The sequence below is a fragment of the Mastomys coucha genome, unplaced genomic scaffold (assembly GCF_008632895.1).
Source record: "Mastomys coucha isolate ucsf_1 unplaced genomic scaffold, UCSF_Mcou_1 pScaffold11, whole genome shotgun sequence".
NCBI lineage: Eukaryota > Metazoa > Chordata > Mammalia > Rodentia > Muridae > Mastomys > Mastomys coucha.
Genome location: NW_022196893.1, coordinates 9,193,036 through 9,212,990, shown reverse-complemented (window position 1 = coordinate 9,212,990; position 19,955 = coordinate 9,193,036). Strand labels below are relative to the sequence as shown.

The 19,955-nt window shown below is 54.4% G+C and overlaps 2 protein-coding genes across 4 annotated transcripts in view; both read left to right on the top strand.

Annotated features, from left to right (window-relative positions):
* Positions 1 to 3,525, top strand: part of Sstr3 (somatostatin receptor 3) — a 5,096-nt gene extending 1,571 nt beyond the window's left edge. Inside the window, exon 3 of the mRNA XM_031358056.1 lies at positions 2,130 to 3,525. Within this exon, the coding sequence (XP_031213916.1) occupies positions 2,170 to 3,456 (1,287 nt within the window). The 5' untranslated portion in view covers positions 2,130 to 2,169 and the 3' untranslated portion in view covers positions 3,457 to 3,525. The remainder of the gene's footprint in view (positions 1 to 2,129) is intronic.
* A 9,535-nt stretch (positions 3,526 to 13,060) lies between these two features.
* C1qtnf6 (C1q and TNF related 6) lies at positions 13,061 to 19,469 on the top strand. 3 transcript variants are annotated; one of them, XM_031348662.1, is made up of 4 exons: positions 13,101 to 13,263; positions 13,372 to 13,547; positions 15,339 to 15,579; positions 17,424 to 19,469. In XM_031348662.1, the coding sequence occupies exons 3-4, from the start codon at positions 15,345 to 15,347 to the stop codon at positions 17,969 to 17,971; spliced, it is 783 nt and encodes a 260-aa protein (XP_031204522.1). In that variant the 5' UTR covers positions 13,101 to 13,263; positions 13,372 to 13,547; positions 15,339 to 15,344; the 3' UTR covers positions 17,972 to 19,469. The 3 variants fall into 3 exon arrangements, with proteins under 3 accessions (XP_031204532.1, XP_031204522.1, XP_031204512.1); XM_031348672.1 differs by lacking the exon at positions 13,372 to 13,547 and having other exon boundaries at positions 13,061 to 13,263; positions 17,635 to 17,758; XM_031348652.1 differs by lacking the exon at positions 13,372 to 13,547 and having other exon boundaries at positions 13,110 to 13,263.
* The last annotated feature ends 486 nt before the right edge of the window (positions 19,470 to 19,955 follow it).

Here is a 19,955-nt window from a genome sequence, read left to right as displayed (position 1 = left end):
AGGGAGAGGGAGAGGGAGAGGGAGGGAGGGAGGGAGGGGGAGAGGGAGAGGGAGTGTGTGTGTGTATACATGCATTTTGCATGTGCTTGTGTGGGTCTGGAGGGAGCATCCTTGGAGCACACCCTGGGCTTCCCTGAGGCATCTGTGCCTCAAGCTGGAAAATGAGGTTTGCCTGGCTCTCAGCTCTCCCTTCTCCTGCAGTCCTGGGCGCCTGTGATTGGCCACCCTATGGGAAAGCTATAAAGCAGGCACTGTGTAAAGCAAGTGGGTCGAGTGGCCAGGTGACGTAGGGTGTCCCACCCCCACCCCAGGAGCAGAACCGTAATGCCTTAGATCCCAAAGTTCCTCACCTGAGAGGGTTCAACTCCAGCTGTCCGGAGTACAGTATTCCCTGATTCAAAGTCAGGAGGCCTGAAAACCCGACTCTGAGATTAATGGCTGTGTTCCAGCTATTGAAATGCCCATTTCGAGGCCCTTGTGGGACTGTGGCTTTGGGCCCATGGTCCAGACAGAGTGCAAGAGCACAAACAGCAAGACAAGTTTTGCCTAGGCCAGCGGAGTTAGAGGATGGCCCTAGCCTGGCCTCAGTCTGGCAGTCTGTAAAATGGGATGATGGGTCACAGGTTCTTTATCTTATAAGTGCATCTTCCTGTCTATGGCCTAGTTTGTGAGACTCCTCTTAGTTCCTGGCCAGTTGGTGAGGACAGTAGAAGGCTTCACACTGTAGGCACAGGGGTGTCAGTTCTGAGACGCCAGCTTTTCCTGAAGTCTTCTGGGGTCGGGGTTCAACAAGGAGCAGCCATCTCTGTGAGGATGCAGCGGGGTAAGGAACACTTGGGGGCTCACTGAGCCGGGAGCTTGGCGGCTGCCAGAAGCCTGGCTAATCTGGAGGGTAGCGGGAGGAAGCCTTGGCACTCTGCCAGGGGTCCATTGCCATCCTTGGCATCGCCAGCCTGGCACTCAGAGCTGTCACATATGCTCCTCTTCGGGAACATACTGGGAGCTAGGTGCTTCCCCCTTCCCAGGAGTCCCACTGGGAAACAAAGCATTCTCAGAGTCTAGGGGAGGGGGCCAGACGCAGAGTGGGACGCAGACTGGGACAGCACAGAAGGAAGAAGGGCAGCTGCTTCATCTGGACACCTCCCCTTCACCCCACTCTGCAGTGGAGAGTTAGATGCACTCAGGATCCAGGATCCAAGGGACCCTGGGTGGGATGAGCAGAGCGGTTTATTGGCTGGGAAAGAGATGGGGCAGAGGGTCAGGCCCATGGGATGGGCTGCTCTTAGCCTTGTGCCCAGGTGGTTCTAGGTGCAGTAACCTGCTGAGGAGGCTGAGGAGGCCAGAGGGTTTCCATTCCTCTGGGTCCCCAGGATGCAGCCCACACCTTCACAAGCCTGCCCACTCTGGCCTCTTCTGACTCATTTGATGCCTCACTCACTGGTGAACGGTGTGACTGAGTGAGAGAGAGGTGGGGGCAGTGGCAATGGTCCAGCACTGGCCGATCTGTGGTGACTCAGGAGTGTTGGAGTCCAGCGGGGGAGGCCAACAGGGTCCCCTAGTTCCAGGCACACAGGACCTCACCAAGTGCTAACAAATGGGTGCTCCTGCTGCATCCTCCTGCTCAGCCTAGCACTGGGCTGCAAGGTCCTGCACCCAGCCCTGCACCTCAGAGATGCAGATTTCTCATCACTTCTGTTCCGGAGGAGAAGGGGTCCAGGCACCCACCCTCACATTCATACTCATCCCTCCAAGAGGGGCTGTAGATAGGGGACCCCATGGGATGGCCAGGGTTAGGGAGGTGTCACGGGCTCTGACTCCCAGGAGAGGAGACAGCTCACTGCCATTCTGTTTGGAATTGGAAGCCTGAGGAAAGTTCTGGGCTATGCTACAAAAGACACAACTATATCAACGTTTACCTGGAGTTTGGGGAGGGGTGTTGGGGGTCTCACCTGAGAACTAGGAATAGCACCCCTTACCTTACTGGGCTGTGCAGAGAACACAAGATGCTCATGGGGCTCTCTGAGTTGGCACATAGTAGGTCTGTCTCTAAGTTCAAAGTGGTGGTGGTGTTCAAGGTGGGACATTGGAAGCTGTTCTGTCACAACTAAGCTGTGTTCTCCCTCCTGTAGGTTAGGGCTGGTTGACTGCTGACTGACCCTCATCTCAGCCATGGCCACTGTTACCTATCCTTCATCGGTGCCTACAACCTTGGACCCTGGGAACACATCCTCAACCTGGCCCCCGGACACCACCCTGGGGAATGCATCTGCTGATGCTAGCCTGGCAGGCCTGGCTGTCAGTGGTATCTTGATCTCTCTGGTGTACCTGGTGGTGTGCGTGGTGGGTCTGCTGGGCAACTCGCTGGTGATCTACGTGGTACTGCGACACACGTCCAGCCCATCCGTGACCAGTGTCTATATCCTCAACCTGGCTCTGGCTGACGAGCTCTTCATGCTAGGGCTACCCTTCCTGGCTGCTCAGAACGCCCTGTCCTATTGGCCCTTCGGATCTCTCATGTGCCGACTGGTCATGGCCGTGGATGGCATCAACCAGTTCACCAGCATCTTCTGCCTCACGGTCATGAGTGTGGACCGCTACCTCGCAGTGGTGCACCCCACACGCTCGGCCCGCTGGCGCACGGCACCTGTGGCTCGCACGGTCAGCGCAGCCGTCTGGGTGGCTTCGGCTGTGGTGGTGTTGCCTGTGGTCGTGTTCTCCGGAGTGCCCCGGGGCATGAGCACGTGCCACATGCAGTGGCCCGAGCCAGCGGCTGCCTGGCGAACGGCCTTCATCATCTACACGGCCGCGCTGGGCTTTTTTGGGCCCCTGCTGGTCATCTGCTTGTGCTACCTGCTCATTGTGGTGAAGGTGCGGTCGACCACACGGCGGGTGCGTGCGCCCTCGTGCCAGTGGGTACAGGCCCCCGCATGCCAGCGGCGGCGGCGCTCTGAGCGCAGGGTCACCCGCATGGTGGTGGCCGTGGTGGCACTCTTCGTCCTCTGCTGGATGCCCTTTTACCTGCTCAACATCGTTAATGTGGTGTGCCCGCTGCCGGAGGAGCCCGCCTTCTTTGGCCTCTACTTCCTGGTGGTGGCGCTGCCCTACGCCAACAGCTGCGCAAACCCCATCCTTTATGGCTTCCTCTCCTACCGTTTCAAGCAGGGCTTTCGCAGGATCCTGCTAAGACCATCGCGTCGTGTACGAAGCCAGGAGCCAGGGTCGGGTCCTCCAGAGAAGACTGAGGAGGAGGAGGATGAAGAGGAAGAAGAGAGAAGGGAAGAAGAGGAGCGGAGGATGCAGAGAGGGCAGGAGATGAATGGGAGGGTCAGTCAGATCTCACAGCCCGGCACTAGTGGACAACAGCAACGGCCCTGCCCAGGGACCGCTAAGGAGCGGCAGCTACTGCCCCAGGAGGCCACAGCTGGGGACAAGGCCAGCACGCTGAGCCATCTGTAAGGACCGTCAAAGAGACAGCATGGTTCAGAAAAGAGCTGTGCTTGACCTAGGGGCACGAATACCAGCCAAGTGCAGCGATCAGAGCAAGCAGCAGCGAGAGTGATCATATTTCCATGGCTCTCCTGGTCCTCTCTGGACCGCTGTGGTACTAGGATCCACTGATGGAATGTCCATAGGCCTGGGCTCTGTCCCACTGGGCCAGGACTTGCTGTGTGCCCTTTGGCCGTCACTTGCCCTCTCTGGGCCTTGTTTTCTTCTTTTGACTCAGGGATGGGTAAAATGAGCCTGGATGGGTCCTGTCAGAAGAGGGGTCTGGAATCCTTTCTGGGATCAATCTCCTGATCAGGGGCCAAGTGAAAGGAATTTGGACAGTCTGACCAAGAAACAAGATTATCTTGGGCCTCAAGGAGATACACCAGGGCTTGGGGAATCAGAGATGTGGGCGAGCTGGGGCTTGCTTGGCTGAAGCCTGAAAGAAGTATTAGTTGGTTCAGTGGGACGCCACAGCTTAGGATCCAGGTGAGCCCTCCCCATGCTGCTGTGTGGCCTTGGCCACTCTGTTCATGCCCAAGCCTCCTACCTCTTCTACAGGACAGTCCAGTGTCCTTCAGACCCTTACCCCAGCGTCTGAGCATTGGGCCTTCTGTGCTCCTGGACACGAGGGGAAGAATTTTCCAGAAGGCAGATGAAGCCAAGTTTCAGGGGTTCTTGCTGCTTGGGCCCCTCTGGGGCCTACATCGGACTGGTCTTCTAATTTTGTATTCCTTCTCTGGGGGGACAACTGCACACCACACAGGCCCAGGCCACCAGAGGACTGACTCACCCTGTTCAGACTATTCAGGTCAGCTGCCTGGTCCCCAGGGCAGACTCTGCAGCAGCCTGAGGCAAGGAGAGGGAGAAAGAAGGAGCTGAGACAGGATGAGGAGAGGGATGTGAGAGGAGGGAGGAGAGAACAGGACTTTGGGGTGATCTTGAGCCAACCTTCCCCCCTTTGGGCTGAGCTCAGTTGCAGCACTGATGGTTTCAGGAAGGATCTGAAGAGGATCCTTCACGTGGAAGGATCGTGGAAGGAAGGCACGTGGCCAGGATCCCCTGGAGGGTGCGTGGGGCTGGTGAGAGGGGCACAGGTCATGATGGAGTCCCGGGAATGGGCTTGGCTCCTCAGGACATTAGGGAGGGATGGTAAGGCCCTCGTGTGGGTTAGACCTCCATCTTCTGTATTCCCAGGGCTCCAGCTGATGTAGAGACTATAAAGGGCTGTCGTGGGGGAGTAGCTACTGTCCCAGCTGGGTCAGGACTTCCTCCTCCCCTTCCAGGAGATGGCTCTTCTGGTCCCAGCAATGCTGCCCCTAGAGAGGTTGGAGCTTCTGCCCAAACCCCTGCCCTCCCCTGCAGAGGCAGGGTTCTCAGGTAGCCCACACATCCAGAAATTGAGAAAGCTGGATCTTCTATTCACCTCAAGCCGCTTGGCCACACCCTCTGTCTCTGCACCTCAGTATCCTCATCATAACGAGAGTGGGGTTCCTCAGTTCACCAGTCTGCTGAGATCCAGGAACTGAGTCATACCGGGTGGGCTACTGCTCACCACAATGGGGCTTTGTAAGGATACAAAGTGGCAGTGCCCCTACCTCAGGCTCAGCCCACACCCTGCCCCTTCAGTGGGTGACTTCTGTGTCAGCTACTGGAGGTGAAGGTATTCATGAGGAATGGGGTGCAGGAGGTCAGAAGGCAGGGCCAGGAAGAATACAAGCCACCCCAGAAGGAGGAAGTTTACAAATGTAGACATGTGTGGGGCCTGAGGCCCAGCCCAGGGGTTCCTCTGAGAAGGAACTGGGTCAGGAGGAGAGCAGCCAGCCTTCCTGGATGGGGCAGGCGAGCTGTGTCTTGCAAAGGGAGGAGGGTGGCCAGTTGAGAAATTCTTCGCTGCTTCTGACCCAAGCTCCTGTCAATAAAGATAGTGACCGAGATCACCTTCTCTGTATGTCCAGCGGCTGAGTGTGCAGTTGGGCGGTTCCTTTCTCCATAACATCCTAGTCCTTCAAGGGTTACACAGATGTGCTTGAAAGTCTGAACCTATAGCCTCGGAGATTTGCACCCCAAAACAATACGTCTTCTTGCTATTCTCTAAACAGCCAATCTCAAAGCAGGAAGATAATTGGCTATAACTAAGTCACCAGAGACAAGGCCATGGGAATGACTGGGTAGCTGCTGCCTTTCTAGACAGCCAAAGGTGAGGCAGCATGATGGACAATGTAATCTGGCCAATGGTGTGTAGTGGGAGGGGCGGGTCGTGGATGGACAATATAATCTGGCCAATGGTCTGTAGTGGGAGGGGCGGGTCGTGGGAGGAAGGGCCAGACAGCAGCAGTAGGCTGAGTGCGTATGCTTCCTGTAGCTACTGTATCTAGATACAGTCATACAGGTGTGTGTGTGTGTGTGTGTGTGTGTGTGTGTGTGTAACTTTGTTCAGTGTATGTTGTGTAGAAGTTTCTCATGCCATAAACACATGTCCAAAGTATTCTATGAGGCAGGTGCATGCAGCCTCAGGTGGGCCAGCGACTGACTGTGCTATCTGGCAGTGTCCACATGGGCTGGGTTTCTCTTCTGCTCCCACCATTCTGAACTTAGAAACGCTGGAAGCCAATGCTGGGGCACCCTGCAGTGCATGTGCGTGTGTCCGCATGTATCTGAAAACCTTGACCTTGCGGGGCAGGGATGATACAGCTGTGTCTCCCGGGCCCAGCAGCGCAGCTCTGGCCCTTCCTGTGAGTCTCTGGGATGAATACTTGAAAGGCCATTGGGGTCAGAGTCATGCTGTGAGGAGCCTGCTTGGGAGCTGGGATTGGAAATAAGTAAGGGTGTGCTGGGTAGGCAGGGGAACTGGAGGAGCTTGTTTTGGTGACTCTAATCTACAATCTAGTCCTGAGCAGAGACAGAAAGGCAGTGCCGGCCAAGCCTGCCTCAGTTCTCTTTAGCAATGGAAGCTGCTGATTTACCTTGATCTTGTCGCTCAGGGGCGGTTGCCAGGCAACAGCCCATGGCCACAAGCTTGTGGATCAGGACTTTGCGCATCAGTAACAGCATGACTGGAGAAGATCTGGGAGCCTCCGGGGTCTGAGGCTGGGGAGGACAAGGCTAAGGATTGCTGGGATCCTCTTTATCTGAAGACAATGTGGGCCATTGTCCCAAAGGGAGTTGACAACTGGGCTCCACGGAACCCCATGTAGAAAAGTCTTGAGTAGTAGATCCCAAGCTGTCCTGGAGGTGAGCAAGGGGTGGTCCTGGAGGTGAGCAAGGGGTGGTCCTGGAGGTGAGCAAGGGGTGGTCCTGGAGGCGAGCAAGGGGTGGTCCTGGAGGTGAGCAAGGGGTGGTCCTGGAGGTGAGCAAGGGGTGGTCCTGGCAGAGCCTCGGGGGACTTTCTGTGACTCACAACCCTCAGGCCCTTTGGGAGTCCACTGTAAAGCTGTGAGAGGAATGCATCTCTGAAAGTCATGAGAAGGGTTGGAGAGATGGCTCAGAGGTTAAGAACAGCAGTTTACATACCTGTGACCAGTCTAGGGATGGATACCCACTTCTGGCCTCCAAGGGTCCTGGGAGGGAACTGACTCCAAGTTGTCCTAAGACCTCCACATGTATGTCATAGCACATGTGTGTGTGTGTGTGTGTGTGTGTGCGCGCGCACACACACACACACACACACACACACACATAAATAAAATCTTAAATATATAATGAGACCCAAAGTTAGGTGCCCCAGGCATTAGACTCCATTTTTCTGTGAACCTACTGTGTGACATTTTTCACTTCTCTGGGGCATAGTTCACTTAGCTAGCAGAGACTTTTTTGAGGGCTAGCTAGCTGTGTGTCAGCACCCTCCTCCATACTGGGTTGTCCTGAAGACAAGGTGACTGGGTATGTCAGGGTATGGCTCCTGCATCTGGACGTTCCCAGGTAGCCACTTGTGCATTGCTCCTTTTTGGACAAAGTGGGAAAGATGAGTATATACATGTGCTGGGAGAGCTTAGTGGGTGTACACAAGAAGCAGGTGCTGGAGCCGGAGGGTACCAGGGTTGGTGTGTGTTGATGTGCTACATTTAGACAATGCAGCCAGGTGATGGGAGGCTGAAGCCCCACGCTGAGGCACAGGCTGAAAAGTCACGGTGTCCTGGAGAGCTAGCTCCTGTTAGGGGCTGGGTTGTGTTCCTCCCCAGTTCCTGTATGAAATCTTAACCTATTTTTCTTTCTTTTGGGAACAAGGTCATTGCAGATGTAAGTAGAGAAGGAAGTCACACTCAAGTACGGTGGGTTCACTACAGTGTGTGTCCCCAGGGAGAGAGATTTGGACAGATACAAACAAGAGCAACATAGAGGTAAAGGTCAAGGTGGTGGGGTGGCACACACCTGTGATTCCAGGACTACCTGTAGTTCAAAGTCTCACTCTGTAGACCAGGCTGGCCTGGACCTCAAAGACTATCGTATGTCAGCTTCCCAGGTGCCTGGACTACAGGCACGAACCACTGCTCCTGGCAACACAATAATCTTTGTTTCTGAAGCTCCAGCTGTGTCTCTTTGTACTTTGTACTATATAGTGAGACCCTGACTTAAAAACCCAGCATTCCCCCCACCCCCCAAAAAAGATGGTTCTCCCTCTAAGCCCAGGGGTGCGGAGAGTGCCAGCCACCTCCCAAATGACAGATGGAGGGTTAGAACAGACACACTACTCAGAAAGCTGCAAGGGTGACGCCTTGCTCCTGGATTTTGGACTCCAGCACGGTCACAATAAACTCACATGCATGCTTGGGTGTGTGTCCGTGTGTGGTGGGTGTCTCTGTGTGTGTCTGTCTATGCCTGTGTCTGTGTTATCAGTGTGTGTGGTATGTGTGCCTGTGTGTGTGGTGTATATGTCAGCGTCTCTGTGTGTGGTATGTGTGTGTCTGTGTGTGTGGTGTGTGTATCTCTGTGTGTGGTGTGTATGTCAGTGTCTGTGTGTGTCTGTGTCTCCGTGTGTGTCTTTGTGTGTTTGTATGTGTGTCAGTGTATGTCTGTGTGTCAGCGTGTGTCTATGTCTTTGTATGTGGTATGTGCGTGTTTGTGTGTGTGTCTGTATGTGTGGTGTGTGTGTGTGTCTGTGTGAGTGTGTATACATGTGTGCTGAGACATGCATGTATGTAGGCCTGTGTTCAGTGTCTTCTCCAATCTTTATTGGTTTATCTTTTAGACAGGATCTCTTACCAAACCCAGTGCCAGGGCTAGAGATGCGTGTGACCCTGAGCTGCTTTTTAATGTAGGTTACTGTGGATCTGAACTCAGGTCCTTATACTTGCAAGGCAGGCAGGCAGGTAGGCACTTTACCAACTAAGCCACCTATCTCTTCAGCCTTTCTTTTCTTTTTCATGACAAAGCCTCACTCTGTAAGACCATGCTGGCCTGGACCTCAAAGACTATCGCATGCCAGCTTCCCAGGTGCCTGGACTACAGGCATGAACCACTGCTCCTGGCAACACAATAATCTTTGTTTCTGAAGCTCCAGCTGTGTCTCCCCTCCAGCCCACTGCCCACTTACCATAGGGTGTTAGTGGCTCCTCCGTCTTGGGTCCCAAGATCTGTCCAACCAACCTGTTCAGCCATCATGCAACACATGGTGAATGGGTGCTGTTAACTGCCAAAGACTGAGCCCAGAGGCTTGTCTAGGAGCCAAGGAAGGGACAGCAAAAAGTGTCACTGTGTAGACACTATGGACTCAGAGTACCTGTGGTTAAGTCCCAGCCCATCCGTTTACTAACCACCTGACCGAGTCCATAGATCAACCTCTGCTTGCCTCAGCTTCTTCTTCACCTGGCTACGGAAGTGCTTAGGTTGTTAGATGAGCTAACTTTGGCAGATCTTGGGCCAGTGCCTGCTGTCCATAGGTACTGCACAAGCATTTTCAGAAGTGTAGAAGTGTGTCCACAGCACAGACGTGCAAGACCTTCTGGGTGGTCTGGGGATGTACAGTCGTTGCCCAATGTCAGGACCAGAAAGAAGACTAAGAACATTACTTTCCCAGCCCTGGATCAGGGCCATCCTCCTGCCTCAGCCTCCTCAGTGTTAGGTGGATAGGGTGATGCTGGGGGGGGGGTGCTCTAAGACGACCAGTGTCATCTCCTTCATGGCACACAATGCCCCTGGAAGTGTATACAGCAGACAGGATAGTCAGACCACACGGCCTCAGTTGCTTCCTGGAGGCCTCATGTCCCAAGCCCTGCGGCCCTGGACAGGCACTCCAGGGCATTGGACAGTGGGGGTGAATCCGGAGTATGTACATATATATGTACAGACAGTTTCTCTTTCTCACTGGCTCCAAGGAGTGCCCAGCCATGCCTCATGCCCCATAGGGACCCAGAGACCTGGGATCCTGGCCACATCTTTTGTTACCATCCCGTTTCAGGTGAGGAGACTGAGGCCTGGGGTGGGGGCAGGAGGTTTTCAAAGCTTTGCAGAGAAGGGACAGAAAGTCCTCTTTCAGTCGGACTTTCTGCTTTAATGGCAAGGAAATGTGTCAATATTTGCTCATGAGAACTGTCGCCCCACCGCCCTCGGTCAACACTTGCAGAGCATGCTCGGTTTCTCCATCTGTGAGGCTATGGTTGTGTTTGAGCTCTGTCCACTCTCTACAAGGGAGGTCTCTGTAGGCTCTGGTTGTAATAAACAGACAAATACAACCTGGCTTACATGTGGGCAGTGGCATGGGTGCTCTTGGCCACACGCAGTGAGGGGAACCCCAGATCATTCACTTCCTAGCTCAGGGTGCCCGTGAGGCAGCCTAGGGCCCTGGTGGAGCCTCGGTTTTCTGGTTTTCTCATTCCTAAAGTGCACCTCACAAACCCCATCTTACAAGGTGACACAATGACTCCCGCTCGGGTCAGCCCAGTGCTTTCTCTGTCCGCCAGGGAGCGCCTCTGGACCGCAGAGCACCAGCTCCTCCTCTTCGCTCGGATTCGGCTTTATTCGGCCATAATCGGAACTACCCGGTTGAACCCGACTCTGTTCGTTTAGGCTCGGAAAAAAATCGTCTCTGTTCGGCTATTCTCGGCTTTACTGGCTGGATTTCAACTCTGTTCGGCTTTGCTCGGCTGGACTAGACTCTAGAGCGCTTTTCGGATAGGCTCGGCTCCTCTCCTTACTAGGTTTCTACCGTGTGGGCCCCGGAACCCTGTCCACTTTCTGGGGTGCTGAGGTTTGGAGGGATAAACTCCACTCTCCAGCCAGGCTTGGGCTTCCTGCCGAGGTTCCGGTGCTGGGTGGCGGGCCGTGCACTGGCTCCCTCCAGGAGATGGCGCCCTTCTACCTGTCTGTTCAGACCTTCACTCGGTAATGACCTTGAACTCCCAACTGTGATTTACCATTTACAATTTACACAGGGCTCACTTCTGGCGGCAGCGAGTCATTGTCCTGCCTCCTGGGAGAAACATTGTGGGACTCTGGCCTTAGACCTGGTTCTGGCTTTTTGTGTCCCGGTATACATTTGCTGGCAGAGGCTTTGAAAGAGTATAGAAGGTTTCGTGGGTCTTAGGGTACCTCCTGGTGGGTGTGCGGAGAAAAGTGGGTGCACACCTCAGCATATAGGACTTAGCCAAAGTAGCAAGGTACTATTTGGTTGGCTGTTCCCAGACACTCATACAATCCCCGACTCGTCAAGATCCTCTGGTCCAGGGCCATTAAGACCCAGAGAAATGTCAGGCAGTGACAGTGTTTACCTTTAATCCCAGCACTGGAGAAGCAGAGGCCAGCCTGGTCTAGAGAATGAGTTCCAAGGCAGCCAGGACTACACAGAGAAACCTTGTATCAGCCCTGCCCTTGCTTCCCCCCCCAAAGACTCGGGAAATTAAGGAAACTTACCCAATGTCATGAAGCTAGAAAGAGGACATGGAACAGAGCCATAATCTGTCTGATACTCCAGGACTGGACTCCATGTCTCAAATCTACCTGACGTGACTGGGACGGCCTCGTGCCCGAGGTCAGTGGCTGGGAGCCTCCTGGTTTGTTAGAGTGGAATGAGCGGTCTTGGCCCTGTATAGTGGGGTGCGGAGTGTAATGGCGTGTGCAGTGCTACACACACACAGCCTTCTGCACAACTGTTGCCTTTGCCTGCTTCTCCCTGGTCCATCCATCTTTTCTTTCATCCACCTTCCCCGCTCCTTCCACCAGAGATTTGAGACTGCCTGGTGCTGTCCCCACCCCCGGGGCTGCTAACTCAACCCTTTGCTCTGGTGGCTGCAGCTTGAAGCGGGCGGGTAGCCTCTCTGTAGGCCTGGCTCTGCGCCTCAGGAATGCTGCTCAGATAGGGTCACACAGAGCCACCAGTGTGGGCCTAGTGGTGACCCCTCTATGGCTATCGTCCCCCATCTGCTTTCTTCTGCTCCTCCAGCCCCAGTATTTCTGACTGGACCTGAGGACTCCAAGTCATTTTGGGAGGCAGCACCAGACTGGAAGAATCTGGCGTCCTCCCAGCTTGGATTTCACTCTGCTATGTGACCTTGTACCAAAGGCTTGATCTCGCTGGGCCACAATGTCCCTGATTAAGGGATGGAATTAGATCATCTCTGAGGCCCATTCCAGGCCTGATATTGCTGTTGGATTGTTTGCCTAAATGTCCAGGAAGCCTGAGCCCAGAGGCAGTCCTGTCAAGGACCCTAAGGATTAGGGCTGGTATACTTTTTTTATTTTTTATTGAAGTCCTAGACCTAAATCTATCCCATAAGCAGTAGAATGGAGAGCAACACCACTGCCAAGACCTTCTAGCTGCTAAGCTGGAGAGAGGCTGGGGGTGGGGGTGGGAATAATAAATCTAAATACCTTTGAGGACCCAGGTCCCCAGAGAGGTGAAGCCTAGCTCAGGCAAGGAGGTATTCGGCAAAACTGAAATAACAGGTCTTCAAGGGTGAGGGACATTTGACAGGAACTGCACAGGGTTTCTGACCCCCCAGGAAACCAGAACTAGGAGCCAGGGTGGTGGTCTTTGCTAAACGTTCCCAAGTTTGTTCAGGAAGAAACTGAGGCAGGGCTCTGCTTAGGCCCAGGGCACACAGGCTGCCTCCCCCAGCTCCTCCATGACTGTCTTGGGGTTACTTCTGTGAGGGAGCTGGCTTTAGGAGATTCAATGGAGGCAGGATTCCAGGTGGGGGAAGAGAGAATACGCCATCCTTGGTCCAGCACGAATGTGGTAGGGGCTGAATCCTAGATGACCTTGGGTAGGAGAGGCAATGCTTGGCCATGTTGCTGGGTTTTAGGAGCAGGATTTATGCCTGTGGGGATGAGTACCAGTGCCCTCATGTCACTCTCTCTGTCTCTGTAGCTCTTGGCAGATGGCTCTTGGGCTCAGACCAGATCCAGGCTGCAGAGTTCCTAGCGCTGCTGCTTCACTTTTCCAGAGTAATGCAGAGCCCTGCCCCCTCTCTTGCAGCCTCCAATTCCCAGGTCGAGTATCTCTAAGCTCTTGATGCTTATCCTGTTTAACTCTCGGGGCATTTGACTCAAACAGGTTCCCATAGCTGGGCCTGGGCCACAGATGCTCAAAGATGTTAAAGATCCGAGTCTTCCAGTATCTCCGAGGCAGAGCCCCAGGCTAGAGGGGCGGGAGCAGGAGGAGGGGACTGGGAAGCCAGCTCAGCGTGCTCCCTCGTCCCTCCCTCCCTCCATCCCTCCGCCCTCCTAGCTCAGTCGTAGGCCTAGGGGTCGGGCCTGCAACAAGTTATCATCACAGACATGGGCCAAGGAGCCAGAGGCCGTCCGGGGTCTGTGAGTTGAGCCTGAGGCTGCAGGATGAGGGTGAGTGGCTGGTGGCCTCTCTTCTTCTGTCTGGGATGGGGGTTGGGGTCATTGTCTGAGATTCCTCGGTTCCTCTCCTTCTGGCAAGCACATAGCTCTTTCCCTCAGGCCTAGCCAGCTCATTGGAAGATCTCTTCTCTGCCACCCTGCACTGCTTCTGGTGTTTACCTGCCCCCGCTGGGACTTCCTCATCCCCCCACCCCCCAGCCACTAAGCCCAGCTCCGCCCATCTGGATGATAAGAATGATAGCCCAGCCATCCGCCAAGAGGCTCTGGATTCTTAGGTGAGGTGGTGGGGGACCAGCAAGATCCGTCTATGGTTGGTGTGATTCCCCCTCACTTAGTCCTGCCTAGCTCCCCGTCCCAGACCCAGTCAGGGATCCCAGCTGCAGTTAGTATTTCTAGAGAGAGGGCCCTGCTTCCTGCTTCCTGCCCCTGAGCTCCAGTTCTGTGTCTCTGAGCATCTGACTCCCAAAGGGACCAGACCCATAGGAAACTAAAAATGTCTCCAAACCACGATGACTCTCCAGGGGAAGTTCTTTGCCTTTCAAGCCATAGGCTTTACAGTGAGGTCTGTACAGGAAGAGGGAGGAATGGGCACTTTGAAGTCTTTGACAAGCTTAGGCAGTTTCCCAGAGTGTGAGTCGCCCATATTGCCCGGCGAGGAAGACATGTTGTTGGCATCTTGTGTGAATGAAAGAGGGGCTAAGCTGCAATCAGCAGGTCACATGACCACCAGGTCACGTGTTTGTGAGTTATTCGGATTTCCCCCACAGGGTAGGCACATCTAGGGCCAGAATAAAGTGTTGGGGGTAGGGGCAGAGGTTGGGGAAGAGGTTGCTGCGACCTGTAGCTGAGAATAGGGGTGAAGTTGGTCTCTGAGGGTTTCCCCTGCCTGTGGAGCAGAACCAGCAGGCCCAGCAGAATGGACAGGATCACTCCAGAAAGGGGGTGTCTATGAAGACAGTCCTGTGGTCATCCTGGTCCCTAGAGAGAAGGCCCAGAGCCCCTGTCCCTTTAACACATAGTATCTCTTCCTAGCCTTTCAAGAAGAAATCATTTTTGCCTTCTCAGCCTGTATTAACCACAGAAAAATATTTTTGAATTTGTACTAAATGTTAAGAGGAGCAAAAAGGAAATAAACAAAGAGACGCCAGAGGTGTAAAAACCAGTCTGGTTTCAATAGCAGTTTCTGATCTGTGATAATCGGGTGGCGCCAGCCCCAGAGCCTGTCACCACCTCAAAGGCCCACTGCAGGCTTCCGGCCCACCAGTCCAGGCTCCTCTGGTGTCCGGCCTACTTCCTGCCTCACTCTGGAAACTCTAGACCTCTTCATGTTCAAGGCTCAGGATGGAACATTACCGTTTCTGATCCCTTTCAATGTCCAGGTGCTTTTTGTTCACCCCCTTCATTTCAATTCACCCCCTCAGTGGCCGATTGGTGGGCCTGTCATGATTGACACAACTGCCTTCGAATCACTTGGCTTCTGGGCAAGAGTGGGCTGTTGACTGCACAAAGGTGCCCGAGGGGTGAGCCCTGCTAATAAGCCTTATGTTGTTCCAAAGGGGGCATCTCTGACCTGTTCTTCAAGAGGGAGACCTTCTGCTTCTGTGCAGAAGTGGCCCGCAGGATCTGCAATGCCTTGGTCTCAGGGACCCTAGCTCCTGCCTCCTCCTATGGTGCTTGCAAGTGGTGGTGGGAGCTGAGGTCAGCAAACAGCCGTTAGAGATGAGAGGGCCAAAGAGACAGTCTCCATCTCCTTGGTTAGCCATGTGGATGTCTGACATCTTCCTTGGTGCCCCAGTGAAGGTCCGGGAGCCTGGTTTGTGCCATCTGGGGGTCTCCACGGGGCCTTCCTCCTCCCCAGGCTGTGTGACAGTGGCCACAGTAGACAGACACCAGGAGGCTCGATGGCCAGTCTAATGCCCTCCTCCCAGGCTTGCTTCCCAGGTGGCCCCAGGCTTGTCTGTTGCCAGAGGTCCTTCTCTGCTCCCCTAGTGACATGAGGTCTGCCATGGCTACAGGACAGTGTTATCTGTGGGTGCTAAGACAAATGTATCTGCCTCTCCTTCCAGGGCTTCATGGGGACAGCCAGCCCGGGGTCTCTCTGGGCAGTATTCCTGCTTCCTCTTGTCTTTGGGGTCCCCACAGAGGAGCCTATCTTTGGGGAATCTGTGGCTTCCCACCTCCCCAAAGGCTGTCGACGATGCTGTGACCCCGAGGACCCGATGTTCTCTGATGACACGGTCCATGCCCCTGTTTCCCCTTATGTCCTGCCTGAGGTCAGACCATACATCAACATTACCATCCTGAAGGGTGAGTTCCCACACACTGAGCAGGACGTGGGAAGAATTGGGAGGGGGGAGGGAGGGAGGGAAGAAGGAAGGGAGGGAGGGAAGGACAGAGGGACAAAAGAAAGCAGGGCAGATCTTGCCTAGGCCCTGTCTGCTTTCTGTAGACAGAGTGTATAAGGAGCTAAAGAATAGATGATGTGCAGCAAACAGATTCCCCAGGTTAATGGAGCAGGTGATGGGAAGGCTCTGGGATCCAAACTGTGGGCAGAGGGTGTTGGGGTAAAGTGTGGGGCACAGTCAACACAGTGAGCACGGCAGGTACACAGCGCTCCTGGGAAGGTGAAGTACAAGCTCATGTTCACAGGGTAAGGGGCTTCCCAGCAGGGGTGCGAAAAGAAATGTCATGGGGAGAAAGACATGGGCCCACAGGGTCACCAGCCACCATCAATATGCAGGTTTCTCTCCGTGGAATCAGAGAAAGGACCTGGCCCCATAGATTTCATATGGTGCACACAGGGACAGAGGTTGAAGTGGAGAGTCTCGGGGGAGCTCAATGGCTGGAGATCAGGATGGCTGGGTCCTTGATATATAAGCATCGTATGTGACAGAATTAGTCCCACTACTGGGACTAATATGGTGAGGGGACCCATAACCGCCATGGCCACACCACTGACATCCTTGTTCCATCTTTGTTCACCATGTCCCCACCCAATGTGAGGACATGACTTAGCATCCAGTGGAAGAGAGGCTCTCCCGGGGTCGCCTTGGTGTCAGAGACAGAGCTGGGCACCCCTCTCTGATAGCCAGCCAGCCCCTGAGACTCCTGCACATTCTAATTGTCTGGGTGAAGATATTTCATAGCCTCACTCCGTGCAACTTCAGGCAGCTTAGCTTCTGGCGGTGGAAGGGCCCGGGGCCTGGATGCTGTCCACCTCATAGTCTGTGTTGCTCTGGATTGTCTGTCAAAAGTGGATGGTTCTCTTGTAGCACATGGTCTAAGCGCCATGCCTTGTGGGTCAGGATGGCCTCTTTCTAAACCTCCTGCTAGCTTGTGTGTAGAAGGAAAGCAGCCCATTACCACAGCGGCCATAGGCTGGGCAGAGCAGGTGCTCAAGTGCTCTGTGCCCAGTGAGGTGCTTCTCCCAGGAATGGCACCTGTGGAGCCAGCCTACAGCCGTGGACATGCTCACCCCTGGTTTTGTTTGGTCTGTCTTCAAAGACCTGTGTCCCCCATTTTCTCTCTACCGTCCACAGACCTTATCGCTATGGTCAAGGAGACCTGAGGAAGTATATGCCTCATCAGGGAAATTTGTGCAGTCAGGTCGATTCAGTACACACTAGGCGTGGTTTTTGGGGATGGGAGGGGGGCAGTGTCATATCTATGCTCAAATTCAGCTTGCAGCCAGGGCTGGGAAAGTGACTAGGTCGGAGATCACCAATTCCAGGGAGGGTGGAGATGGGCTGGCCATCCTGAGTAGGTGTCCTGCCCTCTTCTTGCCAAGGAAGGACTCACATGTAACCTTTAAGCGGGCATTGCCCTTTTAAGGTACACTCTAAGACCCAAGATCCAAAGGCAGTTTTCTTCTCTAACCAGAAGTGCAAACTATGTCTTACCTCACCCCACCTCCTGGCTGGCCTAGGTGGGACCCAGGCCGAGCTGGATAGGACACACTTTAGGTTTCAGAAATGGCCTTAGTCTCACTTCTGCAGAGGGATGTTTAGGGTGGTAATGCCCAGCGTGCAGTTAGGTCCTTAATGAACACCAGCTCCTTTTCTAGACCCCGGCAAGGGCAGATGCTTCCAAAAAGGAGTGCTTAGTACAGGGATGGATACCTGTCCTGACTTCTCCCCTTCATGTCCTCACAGGTGACAAAGGGGACAGAGGTCCTTCAGGAACACCAGGGAAGCCAGGCAAGAATGGTACCCGAGGGGACCGTGGCTCTCAGGGTGTCAAAGGTGACAAGGGGCAGGCAGGTAGCCCTGGCAGCTCGTGCCAGACGCATTACTCGGCCTTCTCTGTGGGCCGCAAGACTGGCTTGCACAGCACCGAGAACTTCCTCTCACTGCTGTTCGACAGGGTCTTCGTGAATACGGATGGCCACTTCGACATGGCCACCGGCCGCTTTGTGGCCCCCCTGCGTGGCCTCTACTTCTTCAGCCTCAATGTGCACAGCTGGAATTACAAGGAGACCTACGTGCACATCGTCCACAATGAGCAGGCGGTGGTGATTCTGTACGCACAGCCCAGCGAACGCAGCATCATGCAGAGCCAGAGTGTGATGCTGCCGCTGGTGCGGGGTGACCACGTGTGGGTGCGGCTCTTCAAGCGGGAGCGGGAGAATGGCATCTACAGTGATGATGTGGACACGTACATCACCTTCAGTGGCCACTTGATCAAGGCAGAGGACGACTGAGCTTCCCCAGCCACCTTCGCAGCTGGGCAGCTGGTGGCTAGGGCAGGTCCCGTAGGTCCCAGGCCTGGGTCTGCTGCTCTTCCTTCCTGGTCTCTACCATTACCTGCAGTCTGTCTTCATCCCCTCCCCTCTTGGCTTCATTTTCTGATACTTTTTGGGTTTACATATTCCACTTTGCCAGCCTCTAGAGTGGCTCTCCTGACATTCTACCATGCTGTTTTTCCCCGGGGTCTTTATTATCTGGTAGATTCTGGCTTCGCATTTGAGGTAGACCCGGGATTCTGCATTTCTACCGATTTCCTCCATGACGTTGATGTCACTGGTCTGAGGATCATACTTGAGGATTGTGCTCACTAGAACGTTCCCAGCATTCTTAGGGCCTTCAAGAACACTCTTGAATTGCACCCCCTCCCCAAACTCTAGCATTCTTTCCGGATCCTCTGGCTTCCTCCTCCCCTTGGACCTTCCCCACATCTGACCTTCCCCTCCTCCCCCTTTCCGGCCACTGTTCATTTGTGCATTCATCTAATGCTGAACGCTCACTTGGTCTCAGGCCTTAGGAAAGCCCACAAGTGGGCACTAAGACTTGAGCACATGCTCCTCTAGACTGGGTCCGAGGGCACTGTGGTCCCTTCTCCACTGCTTCCATGGTGCCACAGGTTCCTGGAGATGGGAATGATGTCCCTTTCCCATTCTCCACATTCTTACCCAGTGCCCAGCATTAAAGCACATATAGGTATAGTCTTGGCTGGGAGGAAACCCAGGAGTTTAGACACATCTGGGATGAAGGGCCGCCTGGGAACTGGAGCCTGTTCTCTTCCCTGGCCTTTGAAGACTCCCCCTGCCCTCCTTCTTTCCCCATTGTCCAGGACTTTAGCCATGGTCAGACCATGCACTAGTGCTCTCTGGTCCTCCTGGCTCCTCCAAGGCCCAGGCTCACACTGGGTTGATGAAGGTGCTTAAGCCCCTGTGACCATAGAGGTGGCTCCCAGTTCACAGCTTCTCCTGCCTGTATTGCCCTTGCAGACATCATGGGCAAATCAGGCAGGATGAAGGTGGCAGGTTTCAGCCCAAAGCAGGTCTAGGGACTGAAGCCAGTGACATTCAGGTTACCTGGGGGCCTTCTCTGAGCCATGCTTCCAAGACAGGCCCTGGGGGGAAGTTGTAGAAAAGCAAGGGACACCAAGAATCCCCCACCCCCATGCCTTTCCCAGGGTGTGTGGCCTGGTGGCCCTCCAACCTTCCCTTCTTCTACTATAGCCTGTCCAAGCTTCTCAGGGGAAGGTGGCCTCCGTCCATTGGTGCTTCTGCAGATCCAGGGCAGGGCTGGCTGGCCCTGGGAGGGCATCTCTGGTGCTTACAGCCAAGGGAGCCACGGCAGGGTGATAGAGGCAAGGCCTGCCATGTGCTGTGAAGGCTGGTTCTACAAAACCACCCTCAGCCTGACTGTTCTTGCCTGCTTGGTCAGTGTGAATAAAGATACTGGATTCTCTTGGCAGTTAAGCCTTGTACTTTTTGCCCTATGGCCGTCTCCTGCCTTGGAAGAGAGCTGCTTTCTCCCGCCAGTCCTTCACAGCCAGAGTCCCGGAGTCTCGCTGAGAGTCAGCTAAGATCTATCTGGGCAAATCCTCACGTCTCTCTCTGAGCCTTAAGTTCACTGCCTGCAAAGTGGAGCTGGCAATGGTTTGCCTCACAGCAGAGGGGGGCGTGGAGGCTTCAGAATTAGATAGCATGTTGCCCAGCAGGCGTATCTTTGTGCAGCAGAAGCACAGTGGTGATTTTCCTCAGAAAAATTCCAGAAACTCGTGTTCCAGCTGGTTCTTCCAAAGTGCCCCGCCAACTGTATTAGCTACTGTCTTGTTACTGTGACAAAAGCAACTCAAGGCAGAAAGGGTTCGTTCTGGCTTGAGGGTACATCTACCGTGGCGTGGAGACATGACAGCTGGGTTGTCAGGCACGGGTCCCATCGTATCTGCAGTCAGGA

Excerpts from the sequence above, each read along its gene's own strand:
- C1qtnf6 (XM_031348652.1), top strand. Across the intron at positions 15,580-17,423 it reads CAACATTACCATCCTGAAGG|GTGACAAAGGGGACAGAGGT; the intron begins GTGAGTTCCCAC and ends ATGTCCTCACAG.